This window comes from Corythoichthys intestinalis, chromosome 8, assembly GCF_030265065.1.
Source record: "Corythoichthys intestinalis isolate RoL2023-P3 chromosome 8, ASM3026506v1, whole genome shotgun sequence".
NCBI lineage: Eukaryota > Metazoa > Chordata > Actinopteri > Syngnathiformes > Syngnathidae > Corythoichthys > Corythoichthys intestinalis.
The window spans coordinates 39,329,233-39,352,696 of NC_080402.1; the positions used below are offsets into that span (position 1 = coordinate 39,329,233).

The window sequence follows — 23,464 nt, forward strand, 5'->3', positions numbered from 1 at the left end:
AATTTTTGCATCAGTGATTATTCATGATCAAACAGTAAAAATAGTATACAGTAATAATGTTTTTTTTGTTGTTGTTTTGCAATGTAATATCAGAGTAGGATATGGGGGAGCCTCTGAATTTTCAGCTTCGGGCACCAAGGGGGGTAGCAGCGACCTTAAGCAACCTCGCAACACCAATTAGTTCTTACAAAGTGAGATGTGAGGTATGATGTTCTTTTGCGAATGAGGGGGGATGCATGTGTAGCAAGCATTACTTTTGAAATTATAGGTAAAATATTAAATCTCTGTTTCATAGGACAATAATAGTTTTCCACAGATGTTTGGGAGATTTCAAGGATCTTTTATCTGCTAAAGATTGAAAAACCAAGGTTGATCTTAATGTTTACTCATTTTTTTGAAAAGACAAAAAAAAAATCACTTGAGTTGTACAGGTTATATAGGTCACAGTGTGTGTGTGTGTGGGGGGGGGGGGTGTAATGATTTACAAAATATTAAATGTGAGGGTCCACTTATTTTTTCCCCTTCTGTCATAGACTGCATACTATCCTCATTAAAATATGTAAACTAAAACCACCTAAACATTTATAGGTTAACGCAGACACTGTTTTTTCATCGGTATGATTTTGCAAAGATCAGATCACATTTGATGGTGATTTTGTGTTCTGAAATGTGAAAAATTCCAAAAGGTTCACATACTTTTCTATACCACTGTATATTAATAACAGTTTGTGAAATCTGATTCAGGTCATATTAAATGGGGGGTGTATTTTTAACAGAACATAACACTAAGAAATGATGAGATTAACCAGTGTTTCAAAGTGCAGTGACACAAACACATACAGTTCACCATTTATTCCAAATGAAATAAAGTTTATATATACAGTAATAACACCAAAGTCGCTATGCCTTGATCATCAGTTGCTCTGCACATATCATCATGACACATGCTTTAAAGTAGAGACAGAGCATCAAATGCTGTTGTTCTGAATATAAATAGTGAGTTATTCCGATTGCCCTTAGATGAAGGAACAGAATTAAAAATTGATTGGTGTAACAAGTGCAAGTCAAGAGGGATACTTATACTGCTGCAGATCAGGTAAAAATAACGTTGAAATAGCAAACAATAACCCACAAATCTTTTGCCCTGTGAAATCATTCTTTCACTGTAGTGTAGCAACATTACAGAGACAAAATAGAAAAAGTGATACAGTAGAAAAAAAGACACCAAAAATAACCATGTAGTGTTTGGCTGCATTTGAGAAAGTCAGTTACCAGACGAGCAAACTTTTGCAATATGTCCTTATGCCCAACTCGAACCATTCAAAATCCACACTGAATGCTAATGAGCTTGTCACTATGACAACAAGACAGATTCTTCATCAAAGAGTGGGTAATGTGTCAGGTTGTGTTTATGTGTTTCGAGGTGATGTAGCGTTACCAGGTGTGAGATCAGACAATATATAAAGGTAGCAAAACAAACAAAAAAAACAAAACAATAAATGTTAGTTGAATTGCATGGTTTTACCAAATATACTGACATTTTCAAACGATTGGTGATTTCATTAGTTTATAAATTATTTTTATATTGACAAAAAATTTTGTTGTTGGCGAGGGCCATACCAACCTATGCAATGTAATGAGCAATGAGTTCAAAACATGAAGTGGCATTTTCCTTTTTTTCGTTTGTTTTTTTACATTTCATGCGAAATAACATATCAACATTAGTCATTCCAGTAAAGTTCAGAATAATAGAATTATCCATATTAATTGTTTTTGACTTGTTCATATAGAAAAATAAAAATTCAACAGAATATTTAAAGAATTGTAACATACAATCAATTATATCTGAAATTAAGGAAAGAATTACTCCCCAAAAAAATCAAATGCGAAACTGCGAAGCAACTGTATTCAGGATTATTTGGGAGGCAGGCATAAACAAACAAATAACTAAAAACGTTGTGTCTGAGATTTGTATGAATGAAACCAGAGTAAAGTATCAGATGTCAATTATTTTCTAATGGACAACACTAAGGATTTATGTTTGAGTTGGAGGGGGGAAAAAAACGAGCCGCATGTAACTATGTAATTTCTGAGTGTATGTGAAGGAATTAGTGTGAAGACAGAGAAGGTGAAGGGAGCGACAAGGAACAAGTGGCTGATGAAGAAGGCAGAGCTAAACCACTACATTCATGGCACACTGTTAACACTCCTCCTTTCTGCAAACCCAAAGGCGACTTTACGTCTGATCTAGTTGTCTCCTTGGTGACACAAACACTAATCCCTCATTATGGGATGTAGGCTGTGGTGCCCCAAAGCCCCATTTTTTTCTCTCATATCACACCACTGCAAATGTAGCAGATTACAATAATCTGGGAACATTGGAGCAGACAGATTAGATTAAAATCCTTACGCCCAAAAAATAAGGAGGAATGGGGTTAAAACGCTTCGTCTAGCACATACACATTTTGGTGTATGTGTGTTTGAAAATAGACAAACTTGAGAATTGTTCGAGAAGGTTTTCTTTAGTGTTTAAAGTGGAATTAAACCCTTTTATTTTAAGAATACGTTGTATCGCCCATCAATATGAAAATTCTCTATTCCGGTAAATATAGCGTTCGTAAAATAAGAACTAAAATAGAATCATTTATTAATTTGAATTGATCTCAGGGAACAGTCATGCTGGCCATCGATTATAAACATCACAACTACCCTCAGGAATGTTGCAGGAGTCACGTGACCGAACTTTGAAAATAATCTTGCAGACTTCCTGTGTATGCTTCATGTTGATGACATGATAGTTCTTACTATCATGTCATCAACCCGCACCCTGCACAGAGAGTTTGCTAACCTATTTTATAAGTTTGGAGACGTTTGCAATGCTAGCCAGGGCAGTTGTGACGTTACTGTTGGTTGCCAGCAGAGGCTAATATTGCCAAACACGGTGGTCTCCTGAGTTCGGTGAATTACTCTTTTTAAATCTTATTCTACTAACTCAATATGAAAATACAATGTCAGGTATTGATACATTGTATGGACGAAGTGTACTTGCAAAGCAACATTTTGGGTTTAATTCCAATTTAAGGGAAAAAAAAACTATTGTCTCCTTCCATATAAAAATAGTATGTTCTCAGTTTTTATTTAGGTATCCCTTTAATATGTTTTTTTTTTTTTCTCTCTGTTTTTACAACAAAATATAAGTTGACAAAGCACGAGTGGCTCAATGCATTTGTCAAGGACGTAAAGCACAGGACTATGTCAAAGTTAGAGCTGACTGCTGGAGTGTTTATATCTGTGTGCAATTAAAAAGAGGAAGGGAAATAAGAAAAAATAACAGTATTCCAGACGATTCCTAGTCGAACAAGCCTCCTTTTATCCAGTGCGTTTCCTTTTTAGGGATTCCAGCTGATGAACCAAAGACACACAGGATTTCAAGCCTTTCCAAATATCTACAGATGATGCACAATTATATTAGCAATACAGGATAGCACAACTCTTACCTCTGCCTCTACCAACTTCAACCTGCCCAGAGCATCCTTGGCAGCATCCTTTAAACAGCAAAAAGAATGGGCACTTTACATAGCCACATATTGACACATTATAACAGGCTATAATTTAACTGGGAAAAGAGAAAATGCTGTCAACCCTGACCCCTTATTCACCCTATTGCCTTGACTTGAAAATTTCTTCACAGAGTCGTTGAGTCCTTGGGTGAAGCGCCGAAGCACATTTTCATAATCTATAAATGGAGAAAGAAAAAGTGGGTTGTGCTGTTTATAAGAATTACAAAATATTTGGACTGTAAATCCCAAATGACTATAAATTGCACTCACAAAATTTTAAGAGAAATGGTATTTGTTCACATATAAACTGCACTGGACTATAAAACAAAGGTTTAAATTTGGGTGTGGGGGATTGGCAGCCTAAAGTCCGAAAATTGAGGTAAATTTTCGTGTGTTACCTGATAGCAGAGCAGGAGACGCACGCTCCAGCTGCGCTTTTTGCCACTGCAGCCTGTGTTTGACTTCTTTGTACTGATAAATGAGATCAGAAGGGGGATCCCGCCGGTTCTTTTGGTACTCTCCAATCTAAGATAGAGGGACAGTGACTGATAAAACCTTAAATCAATGAAATGCAACATATACAATTAAACATATACGCAAAACTACCTTTCTCTCCAACTGATCCTTGTTGTAGTTGAGGAGGCTGAAGCTGTGCAACTTGTACTCAGGAGGAGAGCTGCTAGAATGACTGCCCCTGTTGTTCCCTTCATGCCTGTGTTTAGACCGAGGAGATGGAGCCTAATTTCATTAAAAAAAAAAAAAAAAAAAAAACACAAAGTCATATTAATATTATTACAATCTCTTAACAGAAAATGGCTATTCAAGCTCACAGTACTAGGTGTGAATGAAACCTGCGATACAAATAAAAATAGCTGTTCAGTACTGATTCAATGACACTTGTGCATGAACTGACATAAAGGGGAGCATCTTGGATCGGTATAAGATCAGGTTGGGCAACTGATTTAGTCAATTCTGTTTCCTAACCATTCTCAATTTCTGTTCTTGAGAAAAAAAAGAAGCTCTCTTAAAGGTTGAGAACTTTAACATGACATAAATTTTCCATATCAACAGAACTCACCCGTTGTTTTTGTTTCTCTGGAGGTGAGAGAGCAGATACTGGTTCAAGGGTTAGCCACTTCTCGGTCGTAGAATGGAGTTCAACCCCAGATATGGGCTCTCTAATCTTCACCCTCACCTCTAATTTGCCACCTGTGGCTTTACGCCCATCCATCACCTGAGAGAAACACACACCTCAATGTATTAAGTACGAACTGTATATGCATGTCTGTTTACTGTAATGCTGCAACGATTAATCAATTAACTCGGGCAATTCAATTAGAAAAAAAGATTTGAATTAAAATTTGCTGCTTTGAGGATTGGATTAAAGTGGCGTTGTAATGATTTGTTTTGAAAGTGTTTGCATTAAGTTTAATTGATTTGGGTGGATACACTGCCTTCAAGTGGCAACAGTAACTATTACATAACTCATTTAACATGGCTGAATCCAGCTGCTCCTTGGTAAGACCAACATACTAGTCCTTCTCATAAAATTTGCAAATTGTGATGAAGTTAATTATTTTCTGTAATGTACTGATAAACATTAGACTTTCATATATTTTAAATTAATTACACACAACTGAAGTAGTTCAAGCCTTTATTGTTTTAATATTGGTGATTTTGGCAAAAAATCCCTATCTCAAAAAATTAGCATATTTCATCTGACCAAAACAAAAAAGTTTTTTAATACAAAAAAAGTCAACCTTCAATTAATTATATCAGCTATGCACTCAATACTTGGTCGGGAATCCATTTGCAGAAATGACTGCTTCAATGCAGCGTGGCATGGAGGCAATCAGCCTGTGGCACTGCTGAGGTGTTATGGAGGCCCAGGATGCTTCGATAGCGGCCTTAGGCTCATCCAAAGTGTTGGGTCTGGTGTCTCTCAACTTCCTCTTCACAATATCCCACAGATTCTCTATGGGGTTCAGGTCAGGAGAGTTGGCAGGCCAATTGAACACAGGAATGCCATGGTCAGTAAACCATTTACCAGTGGTTTTGGCAGTGTGAGCAGGTGACAGGTCGTGCTGAAAAATGAAATCTCCATCTCCATAAAGCTTTTCAGCAGATGGAAGCATGAAGTGCACCAAAATCTCCTGATAGCTAGCTGCATATACCCTGCCCTTAATAAAACACAGTAGACCAACACCAGCAGCTGACATGGCACCCCAGACCATCACTGACTGTGGGTACTTGACACTGGACTTCAGGCATTTTGGCATTTCCTTCTCCCCTGTCTTCCTCCAAACTCTGGCACCTTGATTTTCGAATGGCATGCAAAATTTGCTTTCATCTGAAAAAAGTACTTTGGACCACTGAGCAACAGTCCAGTGCTGCTTCTCTGTAGCCCAGGTCAGGTGCTTCTGCCGCTGTTATAGGTTCAAAAGTGGTTTTGACCTGAGGAATGCGGCACCTGTAGCCCATTTCCAGCGCACGCCTGTGCACGGTGGCTCTGGATGTTTCTACTCCAGACTCAGTCCACTGTTTCTCCAGGTCCCCCAAGGTCTGGAATCGGCCCTTCTCCACAATCTTTCTCAGGGTGCGGTCACCTCTTCTGGTTGTGCAGCGTTTCCTGCCACACTTTTTCCTTCCCACAGACTTCCCACTGAGGTGCCTTGATACAGCACTCTGGGAACAGCCTATTCGCTCAGAAATTTCTTTCTTTGTCTTAGCCTCTTGCTTGAAGGTGTCAATGATGGCCTTCTGGACAGGCAGTCAGGTCGGCAGTCTTGCCCATTATTGCGGTTTTGAGTCATGAACCAGGCTGGGAGTTTTTAAAAGCAGGGGTTTTGAGTTAATTCGTTGATTCAGATGATTAAGTTAGTAGGTTCTTTAGAGTTTTCATGATATGCCAATTTTTTGAGATGAGAAATTTTTGTTTTTTCTGGACTTTTTGCCAAAATCATAAATATTAAAACAATAAAAGGCTTGAACTACTTCAGTTGTGTGTAATGAATCTCAAATATATGAAAGTCTAATGTTTATCAGTACATTAATGAAAATAATGAACTTTATCACAATATGCTAATTTTTTGAGAAGGACCGGTAAGTTTTTGTTTGAGCTAATGTTTTTTAATGCATTCGTAATTTAGTTTATAAGTTGTATTTTGCCATGTTTTTTGTGGGAATGTGTGTTTGAACCATATGTTAAGAGCATTGTTTAAAAAAAAAAAAAAAAGTTAGCATTTTATAGCATTTTTGCTAGCGGACTTTTGCTATGCAAGTTAGCCGATTGTTCTTTTTTTTTTGTTTTTTTGTTTTTTAAATACCGTTTGAGGCTCAGCTCAGGTATTTCAATTTGGTATGTTCCATATCCGATTACTCGATTATTCGAACTAACTAGTTCATCGATTAATCAATTACTAAAATAATCGATAGCTGCAGCCCTAGTTTACTTTGTGTGTTATAATTTAGGGAATAAAAATGAAGCAGCCCTGTGGAACAAACAAGAGTCCAACTGCCTCAAATCAACTTCTGATCAGGGTAACAATGGTTTTATTTTCTACTAAAATTCACATTATTATAGAAATTAAAGTACCTCACCTCAATAATCTCTCGAATGTCACATTGGTTTTCCAAACCATCAAGCTTCAGCTGAGCTGTTCCCACAACCTTGTCGGTCTTAAAGAGGCCTCTGTAAAAATTCATAAAATCATAATTATTGACAAACAGTGTCATTTTTGTGCCAATATCACAGCAATTCAGATGTGTACCCCTTGTGGATGATTTCAAATTTCAAGCCTTTGGACTGGATGACTCGTTTGAATCCCCGGTGTGTTCTATTGATGTTGAGTTTGAACTGCTCTTTAAACTCTGGACTGCTAGTGCTTTTTACTGTGCTGGTTTTGTCCCTCTGTGCCTCCTCCTACACATGCATTGAGTGAAACGATAAATCTGTCTGCTGTCCCTCTCTTTTTGACAGCAACTTACCACACTGGGAAAAGGAAACTCAAACTTCACACTAGCATCCAGATCGTTAGGTGACAAACCTGAAGGGCAGGAATGGATGTATAAAAATTGACACACCCTTTCATGTTTAGTAGAGTGGATGGAAATCTGCCTACCTGAGGGAACTGGTAGGTTAATGCCTCTGATGATGTACAGTATCATGTCATTTGGAGCAAGATTGGGGTAGTTCCTACAGAAACAGACAGGTGTCTTGACCTCAATATGACTGACAGCCATCAAGCAGTAGGCAACAGTGTGATCTAAACAAGTGAGACTGTAAAATGAGTCATCTAGCTCCCAGCTAGTGAGGTTACGGCCAAAGCCCATGTAAAATCTGTCACCGTTAGTCACTGTGATTCAACTAGTGAAACCATGAATTTGGGTCAGCTTTTCAACAAGGTAATACCAAAGATTTTGTTTTAAAAAATGTGATTTTAGACTTTCAGATTTTTCCATCCATATGTTCCAGTTCGTGAATCACATTAAACTACTGTTATGTAGTGACAAATGTTCATACTATAAAACTGCGATACAAATTATTATGAAAGGATGGAAAATTAATACTACATACAGTGATCCCTCACTACTTCGCGCCCTCAGTCGTAACGCAGACTTTTTAAAATTGTATATAAAAAAATGAATACAGATGAGCTGTCCCGATCTGATCGAGTAGTTTTACTCTCCCTTCCTCCCTCCCTCTCCCTGCTCTTTGTTGGTCAGGCATTGCACTGGAGTTGCTTATTAAAGTTAACGATGATTGACAAACGTTTGGGTTTGATCTTGCCAGAGAAACGAACTTCAAAGCGCTGCATGCGTCGATCGTCGTTTAACTTGTTAAACAGTTGCTGTGGCAACTCATTGTGTATAAGTGAGCAGCTTGAGCGGATTTGAGTGGACTCACTAAATGAAGAATTTAATAAAGCCAAGTATTTTTCTACTTCATTCTTGTTTACAAATAATTCGGTGGGACAATAGCATGTTTAAAACTTATCATAGTTATTAAAGTGCTTAAAAACTATTTATTAAAATATATACACCTACTGTACATAAAAAAATTGTTTTAATTATACTTTGGGGAAAAAAGTTAAAAAACTTGTTATACTGTATGTATCTCTTTCCAATGCTAAATCTGAATAAATACAATGAACAGAAAGTTGTCGGTTATTTATTTATTTATTTTTGGGTGGGGGGCTTACTTCGCGATTTTTCACCTATCGCGGCGGGTTCTGGTTTTCATTAACCGCGAAAAATGAGGGATCACTGTATTGGCAAATGATAAATGAAATAGTTTTACTCTTACATTAAACAAATCACAATTGAGTTTTCTGAATTCATTAAACACACACATTAAGTAAGTAAGCATTTCAGAGTAGATGTGTCTCCATAACATTTCGTCTTATGTAGAGCTCAATTACCAAATTTAGACTGTAAATACAATTCAACGATAATATGCATTTAATTTTAAAATTTGCTCAGAGTTTGCTGCTGACTTGACAACAGTGAAGGTCTTCTCCTCTGTGTGACACTTGGGCACGGGCTGGCCTTTGGCATGGGCATTCTTCAGCAACTCAATGTTTTTGAATGACTCCTCGACAAGCTTTTCACACCTGCAGCGAAACAGATACAGTTCTAAAGTTCATATAGGCAATATTTTATATTTAATTATATTAAAGGGGACCTAAACCGAAGATGTTGAAGCTTTCTGTCATACTGTATTTTAAATGTGTTTTTTTTTTTTAATCTGCAGATGTTTACTCAAATAGTTTATACATTATTTAGTTCTAAAGAAATAGGTTGAAAGGTTCGAAACAATCTTACTCGTTTACAAATGCTGCCATGTGTACATCTGTTCACATTCACAAGAGTGCAACGTCACGAGTGTATGACGTGTTAATCACTTTCTACGCACTTTGTGGAAGAAGGGAAGCTACTACAGTAGCTGACTATTTATCGACTTCGTATTTTGTGTAAATTGTTTGCGAACCACTGATAAAAATAATTATAACTTTCTTATCACAAATCATATCACTTTTAAGGGGGAGCTAATTAATAGCAGGAATTCACTATTCATGGTCCAGCTCCATCCCCTATCCCCTGAAAATATCAAATATCTTCAACTAATCTGAACCCTGTATTTGCACATACAATTACTCATAAAGAAAAGAGAAAAATAGGGATTCTTATGAATTGTGTGAAATTTTTCAAATAAAACTGAACAAAACTTTTAGCAACATGTTCTTACTTGAGAGCTTCACCAGTATTGCCCATAACTATGAACTGCTGTGAGTGGCTCACACATTTCTGGAGATCGAATTGGAGAGAGAACAGACGCAGTGTAAAATATTACAGCCTCAAATGCATAATTCAACGTCTTGTATGTATAATTTCTTGAGCTGCTTTAAAAAAGAAGGCAAGAAATAACTCCCAACCTCATGCTGTTTCCGCAAAAGATCCATAAGGCCATGATATTTCTCACTGGTACGAGGAGAAAGAGGAGACGTACGGGAACGAGCCAGCAAGTAGTCGTCCTCACTGACCGGACTTATGGGTATCTAATATGAGCACAAACAGGATTAAAAGCTACATTAAATACACATTTACACACTTATAATTTAGACATGAAAAAATACACAAGCCTCTGAAAAATAGAAATGATAACTTGTCAAATTTCCACTTTCTACATCAAGTTGTGAATACAGAGCTTGTATTACATCTTCATGAATAACAAAAATGCAAACTAACAGAGGCACAGGACTAATATCCTTTTTAATAATTACATTGTGACTCAGATTTGAAATGAAACAAGGCATGGGGGATACAGATGTCACACACTCATCTGTGCGTTAACACACAACACAATGAACTCTCATTCTCTAACAAACATACATAATATATTTTTATATTAAACCAACTTCATGATTTTCATAGAATCATTTCGCCAGATATGAGGCAATACACACCCCTAGTGTATATATATGTATATGGCGGAACACACAGACAAGGCTGAAAAAGCAGTTTCTGCTCTTGCACCCTTCTTTAAAATAAACTGCTGTATTTTAAGCCAAAAGAACTGTTGTGTTTGATAGAACAATATGTCTATACACTGCCATAGCAATTTCATGGCGCATTAAGCCCCCCGAACTATTTTTAATTTGTTTGTTTTACCCTGGAGACTCGTTTACGTTGACAGACACCGCGCAACCGCTTTCGTTTCAACCCAGCCATAAAAAGAAGGTAAGTACCGTAATTATATTTATTATTCGAAATGTCTGTCATTTTTAGATTGGAATCATTAATTGATGTCTAATATTGAGTTTAAATTAAAAAAAAAAAAATTTTTTTTAAAACACTTTATAAAATTATTTACTAGCATATTTAAACTTTTAAACAAATTACGTCAACATGAAAAAAAATTGTGTTTGTAAATAGGTCACGGATATCTACCTCATAACTATCCTTAATTGTATTTTTTTTTTGTTACTGTCGCATTTTCCCCGATATTTTAGATGATAAATAATCGATCCAAACAAAGAAAAATGGAAAATAAATTGTTTAAAAAAGGTAAATATTTGAAAAGCAAAATCTCGACCACTGCTTGATGTCTGCAATTTCTGCATCGCGACCTTTGTTATATTACCATGTTTGACACATAAAAATCCCCAAAAAGTCCGGCTGTGGCCATTCACAGCTGCGTCTTGACACTCGGTGAGATATGCTACACTGAGTTTTTTGATTGAAAAAGGTAAGTCCGTGAAAATATGTTGTTAAAATCCTGGTGTCTTTAATTATGCTCTCACATCGAGTTAGGGGGTTTAAAAAACTTTTTGGTTAAAAAAAAATGCCCTCCTGTTCAAAATTTGTCCTCCCCCACAAAACTGAGATTTTAAGCTTTCCAATGATGTATCACACATGCATATAGGACAATTTTGAAATCTGGCCAAATTGGGAGTCTCAGGGCTACATTTCTCACCAATAAGAATCTAATTCATTAATAGGCTAAATGATCAATGCAAAATAAATCTGTATTGACCTGTACTAACTTTGCCGTGAATTGGTTCAGGTGATACACCGTTTGATTTAAACCTTTGTTTTCAAAAACTACTAAAGAAACATTTTGAAAACTTCCAGAATAAATGCCTGCATTTTATTTGAAAATTTATATTGCAATATTTGAGCATAACCTAAATTATATTAACATACACAATAAATACACACTTGTTAATACAGTGTATCACAAAAGTGAGTACACCCCTCACATTTCTGCAGATATTTAAGTATATCTTTTCATGGGTCAGCACTGACAAAATGACACTTTGACACAATGAAAAGTAGTCTGTGTGCATCTTATATAATAAGAGTTAATTCATTTTCCCCTCAAAATAACTCAAAATATAGCCATTAACATTTAAACCCCTGGCAACAAAAGTGAGTACACCGCATGGGAACTACGTACATCGCTAAATGTCCTAATTGAGTACTGCTTGTCATTTTTCCTCCATGTGACTCGTTACAGGAGCTGTCAACATTGTTGCAAAGATTGAAGAGGTGGAGGGGGTCATTCCCACCACCATGCTTGACTGTAGGCATGACACACTTATCTTTGTACTCCTCACCAGGTCGCCGCCACACATGTTTGAGAGCATCGGAACCAAACAAATTAATCTTCGTCTTATCAGACCATAGCACATGGTTCCAGTAATCCATGTGCTTTGTTGACATGTCTTCAGCAAACTGTTTGCGGGCTTTCTTGTGAACTGTCTCCAGAAGAGGCTTCCTCCTGGGGTGACAGCCATGCAAACCAATTTGATGTAGAGTACGGCGTATGGTCTATGAACTAACAGGCTGACCCCCCCCCCCACCTTTTCAATCTCTGCAGCAATGCGGACAGCACACCTGTAATGAGTCACATGACATTTTGGAGGGAAAATGACAAGCAGTACTCAATTTGGACACTAGGGATGTACGTAGTTCCCATGCGGTGTACTCATTTTTTTGCCAGGGGTTTAGATTTTAATGGCTGTATTTTGACTTATTTTTAGGGGAAAATAAATTAACTATTATATAAGCTGCACACAGACTACTTTTCATTGTGTCAAAGTGTCATTTTGTCAGTGTTGTCCAATGAAAAGATATACCTAAATATCTGCAGAAACGCGAGGGGTGGACTCACTTTTGTAATACACGGTATATATATATATATATATATATATATATATATATATATATATATTATATACACACACACACAACACACATACAGTATATATACATACCGTATTGGCCCGAATATAAGACGGTGTTTTTTGCATTGAAATAACACTGAAAAAGAGGTGGTCGTCTTAAATTCGCAGTCTAGACATTATACCCATTCACGGCGCTAGATGGCGCCAGATATCATTGAAGCGATGTTCTGTCATGACAGATCTCAGCTACTCACCCCATTCACGACGCTAGATGGCGCCAGATATCATTGAAGCAAGCAATGTTCTGTCATGACAGATCTCAGCTACTCTTTTTAGTTTAACCAGTTTGCATTATTTTTTTTATTGCAATGTTTTTCGTTATTCAGATTTGTTTAAAGACTACAGTTAGACTTCACTTTGATGGTTAATGCAGTTATTGCAATTTTGTTGTTTTATCCCAATACATTAGTTTATTTACATTTCAAAAACCAGAAGCCATTCATTTACAAATGTGATTGCACTTTAGTTTACATATTTAAATGTTCAGATATTAAGATTTGAATGAGACAAAATAACATGCTTTTTCTCTCAAATATATTGTTATAATCATTTTTTTTCGGATGTACTGTAATTATTTTCTGTATAAAAATTAATTTGGTGTTCAAAAAGTCTTTTTTCAAACTTGAAAAAGAGGGGGTCGTCTTATAATCAGGGCCGTCTTATATTCGGGCCACTACGGTATATGTGAAAAGTCAGAGTAGCGAGATACACACACTTCCACAATATTAGTTAAAGCATAAGATAAGAACCTTGGTGATATCGACAGGAAGGCCAGACTTGGCAGCTTCAATCATGGGGTCGAGTCCTTTGGCATGTCTGAGGTGCTGCGTTGCTGCTGTCATATCCTACGATATTTGATGGAGACATTTTTTAAGGGCTACTGTATTTATAAATCTTACAGAAACACAAAGGGACTCAGTCTAGTCAATAAAAACAACTCTACCTTCGTTTTCTTTGAGTGCAGTGCTGCGCGCAAAAAAGCCTGTCGCCGTAACAACAGGAAATCCACTTGCTGTTGAGCTAAGATGATAATTAGGAGAAAAATAAGTGATGCCCTAATGGAGTACACACAATGTCAATCACACAATGGATAAGCGGGCATGGCTTAGACCAGGGATGCTCATACTTTTTTACTCCAAGTGCTCCTTTCCAAGGAGACACCCTCCCGCGATTTAACTTAACAGCTGAGGGGTGGGTGAGGGGGCATGACCCCAAAAAGTTGCTCACACAACAACAGAATTAACTACAGTATGTATGTACATTTTGTTTTTTATGCCGCGAGCTACCCGCACTAGTGTTGAAATAGACTGGTCGATCGCGATCGACGTAATGGGCATCCCTGGCTTAGACACTGCCAACACACCTTTGGCGCCCAGTTTTGGTGTTGTGGAACCACTAGGGCCTTGAGGCACAGGAGATCTGGCTTTCTGCGCTGGATGACGCATCGAAGGCTAAGGAAAAATAACAATCTTTAATGAATACAGTATAATGATACAGGTGCTAGTGAAAACAGTCACTGCCATCTTCTCACATATCATCTATTAATACATATCTGATTATTAGTGTTGCACCGATACCATTTTTTGGGCCCGATACCGATACAGATAACTGGCTGTGCAGTATCGACCGATACCGATACCATTCCGATACCACTCTGTTTGCAAAAAAAAAAAAAATACATATATGTACGTATAAGGGATGCAACGATACAGTTAAGTCACGGTTCGGTACGATTTTCGATACAATTCAATACATTTATTACAGTTATTATTATATTTTTTTTATATTTTTTTTTTTTTTTTTTTTTTTTTTTTTTGCTAACAAGCAAAAATAACAGTGCCATCATATAAACAAGCATTTTAGTGCATGATATTTATGTGCTTACTTCTTACTGATCTGAAGAAATTTTGTATAGAAGTGCTGAGAACAATCTTTACTGTTTGTAAAGTGGGGCACACTGTTGATTGCTGCAGCTCTCTTAGCAGCTATATTTACCATATAAGCAAAACATCCTATTTGTGGTCTGAGTCCATCTGTAACATGTACTGAATTAACAGTATTTGCAGCATTATCTATAGTCACGGGTATGCATTGATATGGCCTGCTTAGCTTCCATTCAGTCATGGCGGTTTCTAATTCATCAATGTAGTATATGGACTACGCGTCGCTTTGGGCTCACGCAGCTAATAGCATGGGAGCTAATGTAGCACATCTAGGGTGCTACTTGATGATATCTAGTGTGTGCGCGCGAGAGTTGGCATGGGATCTAACATAGGACATTTAGGTTGCTATTTGATGATATCTAGTGTGCGCGCTTGAGTGTTTTCTGGCCACAGAAGTCACTTCTGCTCATGACTGCACAACACCAGCATATGACAATCGACTTTCATAAACAGGACGAGTTTCAAGTACGGCGCTCTTAATTTGCCACTCATTGTTCATCATGAAACCATGAGTTTGCTTCTCCCACGGTCTTAACCTTTCTGATCCCATCGTCACTACAACAGCAAATGTTAGCTCACACATGCTAATCGTTTGTAAATGCCATGTGAGATGAGGAGTGTAACATCACGGATATGCCTTGTAGGGAACATCCTTAATATTGAAGACGGAGGTGTATATTGCGTTTGGTATTTTCGAGACAAATACATATAGATGTCATGCATAGGGATTTGGGAAGTTAGCTCATGTGGGGAGGACAGTACATTTGCGTTCAAGTGATGCCAGTAGGTGGTATCGGCGTCCTAAATGTTGTTACTCGTCGATACCGATACCACCAATTCGGGCCGGATCGGCGCCCCCTGCAGATACTGGTATCGGTGCAACTTTACTGATTATGTTATGGGGCCACATTAAACTGGATAACTCCATCAAAGTGCAACAGACAGTTAACTATCTGGAGTCTAAAGACAACTCGATCACTGGCTGTATATTAAATAAAGCATTTGGCTGTGCATTTACAAGAACATTTTTTGTTTGATTTTTTTTTTACCTTGGCAGTCTCTTTTGGACTGTCTTCATCTTCTGCATCTGGATCCTGATTTGCTATTTTCATAGCAGTTTCCAGGACACCCATAAAATTTTGTTGATCGTTTTCCGAACCCTGTAATGGCGGGCAACCTAGACAATCAATACACAAATGCAGTAAAGGATCTACAACCAACCGAATGATAAATTTATTAAACCAAAAGTGTACCTGGTGGTACAGGTAGGTCGGATAAGTTGACAGGTCTACCAGCTTTATGTGCTTTAATGGAATCCTGGTATTGCTGTTGAAAGAATAGGGTGAATTTTACAAGCAGCCTCAGAAATAACAAAAAATAAAAATTTAAAAGAATTCTTGTGTCTTGATTCTATTGTTTGATTCAACTAAGGGGAGTCTTATGAATACGGCCAGATCCATACATTTTCAGAACAGGACAATTCTTTCATTTTTAGCTCTAAACACCACCACAATGAATTTGAAATTTAATGAACAAGATATATTTATGGCGACGTAAGCTTCCGAGTCATACGAGGTGGTGAATTTTTTTGTAGCACAAGCGTTAAGTCATAAATTCTCCTTTTTAAAAAATATTAAGTAGGCTGCGCTACAGTCATTTGCGTTTTTGGACTCTTTTGTGCTAGTTCGGCAATTTTTGTGCCACTGGCCGGCCATCAAGCATCCAGCGTAATCATATACAAAGCTCAGTCCTAATCTTGAATTAGTGTAGTAAACATTGTTCAGTTTAAATGTGGCTTGCTATTCACTTGATTGCGACAACAGCTCTTCAAAAGGTTTCTTGATTTCTTTATTCTGATAAGTGAGCATTGTTTTGGGTCATTTATGTGTTGGTAAATGCCCGCAAACCGAATACCTTGGTCTCAACACACTAAAATATGCTTGCTGTGTTTACGGCAGTCTAATCTTAGGTATTAAAATATTATCCGTGTGACTAAATATCATATATCTTAGCGTGTAACCTACATGCCCACTTTTAGGAAAAAAAAAAGGTTGATGTATTAAACGTAGGTGGCACATACACTATGTCTTGCATACTGGCACAATATCCCATATATGGGCTACAAATGGGCCACATGAACTTGTGAAACAAGGCGTCTATCATGGTGCTGCCCTGCCTGAACAATGACAAGTAGGGAGGAAATGGAGGCAGAGTAATGCTATGGGTGATGAAATGGGTGACATCATCAGAGGTTTGTCTAGTTCTTTTTTAGAATCTATGGTTGCAACTCTCTGCCTCTGCCCTGCAGTTACAAATTGAAACTTACACTGTCCGCTCATTTTGATGTAAAGAACAGTTTGCTCAAAGAATCATTGTAGGCAGAATAACCAACATTACACAGTGGAAAACGAATGTAATTTATCTGTCACTAGTTAATATAACAAAGATAACGACAATATTCTTCGAAGTACGCGCAAAGTTATTAAAAGTTGATCAAAGGACTCCTTAAAATTTTGAGTTACACAGCATGTACTGTACCTTTACAATCCGCTGATGCATGCGAGCTTTACGGTCATCTCCTTTGTTTTTCGCTCCATCTGCTGCTGATTTGTATATGTCCATCCTCTGCTGTAAGGCCTCTGCCACATTGCTGGGAGCAGGAAGGGCTTTAAAAGACACGTGCAAATTTAACGGTAAACATCCAAAAACACCTTTGTCGTACAACGCTAATCACGCAAAAAGAATTAGCTACTTGCCAGCAGTCGGTTCCTGTCTGGGTGGCGGAGCAGCAGGGGTTTGTACTTTAGAGAAAGAAGATGGTTGTGTCTCCTCTATTATGTCTCCTGTGAATCATAACACAACAGTAGTCTAGACAAATTTCCCAGAGCACATCCTGAGTGAATGGAAATAAATGTAACAGATACAATACAATAATGATAGCATACGAACAGTTAATAGGAAATTTAACATTCAGAGCTAAATGGGTAAATTGAGTGAAATGTGCGTGAATGAGGTGCACTCCAACATATTCTGCAAAAGAAGTCCAACTGACCAGGGGACGGTGGGAGCAAGCCCAGGTCTACTACTTCACTCCTATCAACAGCCTCCACCAGTGAGTCCAGACTCTGAATATAAATAGGCCGTCTTCATTAGCTTATGTTGAAAACTGTCTTACCAGTGAACTACACACAAAGATTTGGCTTTTAAGCCTGTTACCTTGGCAGTGATATAGTGCTGTTTGGCAAGGTCAATGTTACCAGTCTGTTTGGCTTGTAAGGCTGCGAGCTTGTATTCTCTCTGTCGGGACAACACTGCTTGTTTAAGCTCTGAAAGAATAGGGGGGGTGGGGGGCATGAATTATTTTGTTCCCATGGGGAATTGGCCCATAGAGTATGATGGATACAAAGAGAGAAGTTTGAGTATGTTATAATGAAACCTGAGTGTTGTGTGTCAGGCTGAGAAGGCGTCAGTGGAGAGATGATTGGGGTTCCTGGAGTGATGGAAGCAGCCGGGCTCTGTGGTGGAGCTAAATGGACTGGCTTAGTATTATGAGCAGCTGGTGCTGCTTCCCGTAAAGGTTTTTGATTGAATGGAGGGTAGGGTATAATCGCGGGTTCTGGCATTTCTTGCTCTTTCGTAGATTCAGGCTCAGCTGCAGTGCTAGCTTTTCCACCTACAGCAACAGGCGGTGGCATCTCGTCCTCGTTGATGGGCTTTCCTTTTCGGACCGATGTAAGCATGGACTGAAGTGTCTGAGAATGGCAAGGATAGGAACTGTAAGCATAATTTACAGGAATTCTTCAGCACCGGAGCTGCTTACAGTAATCCTCACGAGTTTAGCCTGGCAGAATGTGGAAGATATGAACAATTCACCAAAGAAATCAATGCAAAGTAACGTTACTTTTTTTTACGGGATTAAAATTAAACTAAAAGGCATTTCAGAACATTATAATCATTAAGAAAAACACAGCAATAAAGAAAATGATGAGACGATCTCTGTTCAAGTTCGCATGAAAGGCATGAAAATTGGTCAAGTCGGTGAGAAGGGTGTGGAGGAAATATGTTCCGGTAGGGCTGTCCCAAACGACTAATTTTCTCTCGATTAGTCAGCCGACTATTTTTACGATTAGTTGAATAATTAAAAAAAAAAAAAAATTTCTTTTTAAAAATTTTTTTTTTTACTAATTTAGCAATGAAATTTTTGTTGACGCTTATTACTTCACAAAAACATTTTGGAACACTTAAATTCTTTACCAAAATACAAATAAACATGTAAATAACAATAATTGATCACACATAAACAATGAGGTCAAATGTTGATTGCATTTACTAGTACAAAAGAATGGAATGTAAACCGATTCAGACCACTGACTTCGCCTTTCCAACATTATTCAAAACAATGCTTAAAAAATATCTAGCATTATTATTATAGTATACTCCTATATATAATAGTATTATAATAATTATAATATTCACTGCCAATCATAATTTTCAAAAAGAGTGTCATTTTAAACCTATCCTTACTGTAGAATCTGAATTCTGTAGTATTATAGTATTTACATATTATACTATTAATTCTGAAGTATTTGGGATTAACTCCAGAAATCATTTTTTATATGAACGTGACATACTTTTCTTTTGAAATGTTCACCAGAAGTACGTTCGCTACACCGCTAACAGCTTCACACTCCGCAAAAAAGCACTTTTCGTCATTGCTTGTGGTGTCACTCATAGATTTTTTATTTCGTTTGCAAATGCTGTTAAACAGCGATTTTTAATGTTTGAAGTGTCACCTTTGAATCGCAAGTTTGCGTTTTTGAGAAGACTGCCAATGTTTTATAGCAGGCTAGAGCAAGTCATCTTTTTTTTCTCCCATTAGTTTCAGTGTAGCAAGGCCAATGTTTACAGTGTTTAATATGCATGTTTCCTTATTTTGTATGTCTGAACTGTAATTCTACGGCGTGTTGATTACCAATAAACATCTGTAAAATGAACTGGATTCTTATATGTCACCTGCACGCACGCACAAATGTATGCATGCACGCGCACGCAGTGATAAAACGCAGCCGTGAAAATCATTGCCCTCATTCTTATTTACCTTGAGACAAATGGACTATTTGTATATCGCGAGTTAATTAGATGGAATTACGACTCCCCCCCCTTAAAAATTTTCTCCTCGGATCTACACAATTCACGTAGCTCACCCTTTTTGACTTCAAAACGGCAAATTTCGCTGAAAGGTGCGCGATTTTCATGCCTGCAAAACTGTGTGTTGTCAATGCTGCCCATTCTTCTTGGTAAAAAGCCTTCAGGTCCTCTGCATTTTTGGATTCTTTGACATCAACTACACGTTTAAGATCTCCTAGTGACTCAATAGTACTGGCTTCAAGAACCTGTGATGGCCACACCCAAATGTCTCCTTAATTCTGCTGTAACAACTGATTGATCATCTTCATCTATTCATTTTTTTTTTATTATTAGCAGACTGGAAAACCCAACTGTGTCCGATATGCAGCTTATGTCAACGGGTTTACTGTATATTAGCAATTAGGACTTACATTCAACATTAAGGGCTATTTAGTGGTTTTCAGTTGTCATTATGATTCGAAAAAGTGAACTCACAATTATGTCATTAAAAAATTACCCCAATTGATGTCTATCCTTAAAGAGGTGTCAGTCATATTATCCAAAAACAATGCTAGAGCAAGCAATTTTTATGAGCGTAACAATGTATGTGTATTTGGGCCATGTGGGGTGTGTGGGGAAAATTTTGAAATAAGTAAGTTTTAAAACCTTTAATCCACGGTCATATCTTCGAACTTTGCTTGATTCTCCTGAAGCAGTTGCACTGGATATGGCAGCCTTGTACATATCCATACGCTCCAATACGCGGCACTCCAATCCAGCTGGACCACTGGAATTTGCAGGAGGCGAAGATTGGGATGTAACGCTCAGTCTGTGAGCCTGTGGGGTGTGAGCAGGTCTGATTTCCTCCTCATCCTCCAAAACATCATTTAATTCTGCCTGTGAACAAACACAAATGTACTCAATATGCAATTTGGAGGAATAAATGAATATATGACCATGATGAACTCCTTTTAACAGATCAGTTGTTAAAGTTAGTTGTTGCAGGTTAGCTATATTGTAGACTTTAAGTGAATAATTGATGGGTTTTTTTTTCCAGTATACTACAGTCCTGAATTTAGAGTTACACTTAAAAAATCTACTCCTTTGGTTAAATTATTATATGTCTGTCAAGTACAGTTTTCGCTGTGTTACAGCTATCTTTATCACAGAGTTGAATCTTAAAAGTATCCCACATGCTAATTGGGTGATTCTAAATGACTTTAAGGACATTTAGAATGCAACAAAAACATTTAATTCTCAACACATATTGTGTAACATTTCCGTACACCTGAGATGCTGTTTTTTTTGTTTTTGTTTTGTTTTGTTTTGTTTTGTTTTTGGGGGGGGGGGGGGGGGTGCACACAAAATTACACAGTTTAATGGCTTATCTGTAACTAGGAGTGGGAACCTCTTGGTACCTCACAATACCATACCATATAGGATATTCTACACAAAACTGATAAACAGAAAAACAAGCTTCTGCGTTGAATTGGAATGAGTTCATCACTAGTAGACGTCCAATCCATTTGACCTGGGAGGGTGCATCCCTCGCAGTTCAAACGGATTGAACGTCTATGGCTGTCAGTGGCAGCCAATGTCAGGCAATGAGTAATTTTGGGCCATTTAAGGTCATTAACCTGTTGATTTTCAGTTACTTCCTGTTGATTTTGGGGTATTTTACGGGTCACTTGCTGTTTATTTTGCGTTACAGAACAGGAAGTGACCTTGGAATCACCCAAATGAATAGGCAGTGACTCAAACTCAACAGGAAATGACCTGTAAATGCCCTAAAATGAAAAGCAAATTGGGCATCGAGCACAGTCGATGACAGCCCTTTTTTTTTTTTTTTTTAACTGACACCTTTTTTAAACAATATCTCGATTCTTGACAGAAGCATATCGATAACCTTTTGGGATACAAAGTATCACGATATATCACCATTTTGATATTTTGACACACCCCTATCTGTAAGCATGAGTCTTTATTTATACGATACCATTGACGCTTATGAAGGGTGCTGCCATTGACGGCCATGGACGTCCAAATTTCCCACTCATTTCTAATTGCATTTAATCATGTTTTTTCATTCTATTGATTCCAATGTACTTGGATTCCATTGACGCATATGTAAGTTGATACCATTGACGTCCATGGACTTTAAAATTTGTTCCCATTCATTTTCAATGGGATTTTTTGTTCCCCCAAATGAACAGAAAATGACCAGATTTCAATAGGACGTGTCCCCCAAACTTCCCCAATTCCAATGATGCTTATGAAGGGTTCCGCCATTGACGGCAATGGACGTCCAAATTTCCCATTCATTTCTAATGGCATTAACGGGTTTGTTTGTCCATTCTATTGATGCCGATGTACTTGGATTCCATTGACGCCTATGTAAGACTATGCCATTGACGGCCATGGACGTCCACATTTTTCCCATTCATTTTCAATGGTAAAAAAAACAATGTCCTCAAATCAACAGGAAATGACCAGATATAATAAGACGTGTCCCCCAAACTTCCACGATACCATTGACGCTTATGAAGGGTGCTGCCATTGACGGCTATGGTCGTCCAAATTTTCCATTCATTTCTAATGGCATTTAATTTGTTTAATGCCATTGACAGGCATGTTTGTCCATTCTATTGATAGCCGTGGGCGGGGCTACAATCTTTATAGCCACACAGGAAAGACCAGGTGTAATTTCTCCAGAAATTGCAGTTTCTAGTTTATACAAGTGTATTTTACCAGCAGATCTTCATCGTTCTCCAAATCATCATCATCCATGTCTTCTTCATCCAGGTCTTTCATGCAAAGAGCTGCCATTCGCTCAATATCAGCTATTGGAACAGGAGCTAGACACCACAACAAAAATGATTGTAAATCACCAATACACCGAGGCAAAAGTAAACAATAACAAGTGGGAATAAACAATCGAGTGGTCACGCACCCTTAGTTTCACGTTTTTTCCTTTGAGGACCTCCTCCTCCCATTAAATTGTGTAACTCAGCCTCAAGATCTTCATCGTTACCGTCATCATCCATACCTCCATCAGGATTCAGGTCAAGGAGCAGCCCCATCTGAGAAACACAACCAGATAGAAGGGCAAGAAATTCGAAAAAAACTGAACATTTCGTTAAAGAACTTAGATGAGTTACCTGCCTCGCGCGCGCAGCCCCTTGACCCCGGGCAGGCGGGTTCCGACTTCGACTCATCGACAGTGTTACCTAAATAAAACATGGCTTCTAATTAAATTCAATGATGACAACAAGACATTTGGTTATTTTAATTTTTCACCCAACAGAATCATTTAAAATGTAGTCATAAGAGCTGCTCGCGTAGCCAAATGCAAGTCATCGTAGTATTGTGTATATATAGCATGAGAGTATTTACCTTGCCACTTTTACGCAATGTAATGTTCGCGAAAGCTGGTCAATTCAGATCGAAACCTGCTCAATATTGTTCCAAAATAAATGGTAAAATACTAAGATGACAGTTTAGTTTTAGCAAACTCCCGGCTGTCAAAACAAGGACGAGAAAAACACTGAGGAGTTACTTCCTACATTGTGTCTCCAATGGCAACAGA

At 37.8% G+C, this 23,464-nt stretch overlaps 1 protein-coding gene across 2 annotated transcripts; it reads right to left on the minus strand.

Moving 5' to 3' along the window:
• On the minus strand, positions 1-23,453 carry cc2d1a (coiled-coil and C2 domain containing 1A). Of its 2 annotated transcripts, none has more exons than XM_057844472.1 (28): positions 23,272-23,453; positions 23,041-23,105; positions 22,829-22,958; positions 22,627-22,733; positions 20,545-20,775; positions 18,188-18,503; positions 17,968-18,077; positions 17,804-17,876; positions 17,508-17,594; positions 17,290-17,417; positions 16,005-16,077; positions 15,801-15,928; positions 14,172-14,259; positions 13,752-13,828; positions 13,558-13,653; positions 9,995-10,117; positions 9,808-9,866; positions 9,056-9,172; positions 7,682-7,755; positions 7,548-7,606; positions 7,331-7,482; positions 7,161-7,251; positions 4,639-4,794; positions 4,167-4,298; positions 3,959-4,085; positions 3,660-3,736; positions 3,498-3,545; positions 1-3,402 (listed from the first exon to the last, which is right to left on the minus strand). In XM_057844472.1, exons 3-28 carry the CDS (start codon positions 22,956-22,958, stop codon positions 3,370-3,372), a joined length of 2,892 nt encoding a protein of 963 aa, XP_057700455.1. In that variant the 5' UTR covers positions 23,041-23,105; positions 23,272-23,453; the 3' UTR covers positions 1-3,369. The 2 variants fall into 2 exon arrangements, with proteins under 2 accessions (XP_057700455.1, XP_057700454.1); XM_057844471.1 differs by having other exon boundaries at positions 5-3,402; positions 23,037-23,105.
• Between the last annotated feature and the right edge of the window lie 11 nt (positions 23,454-23,464).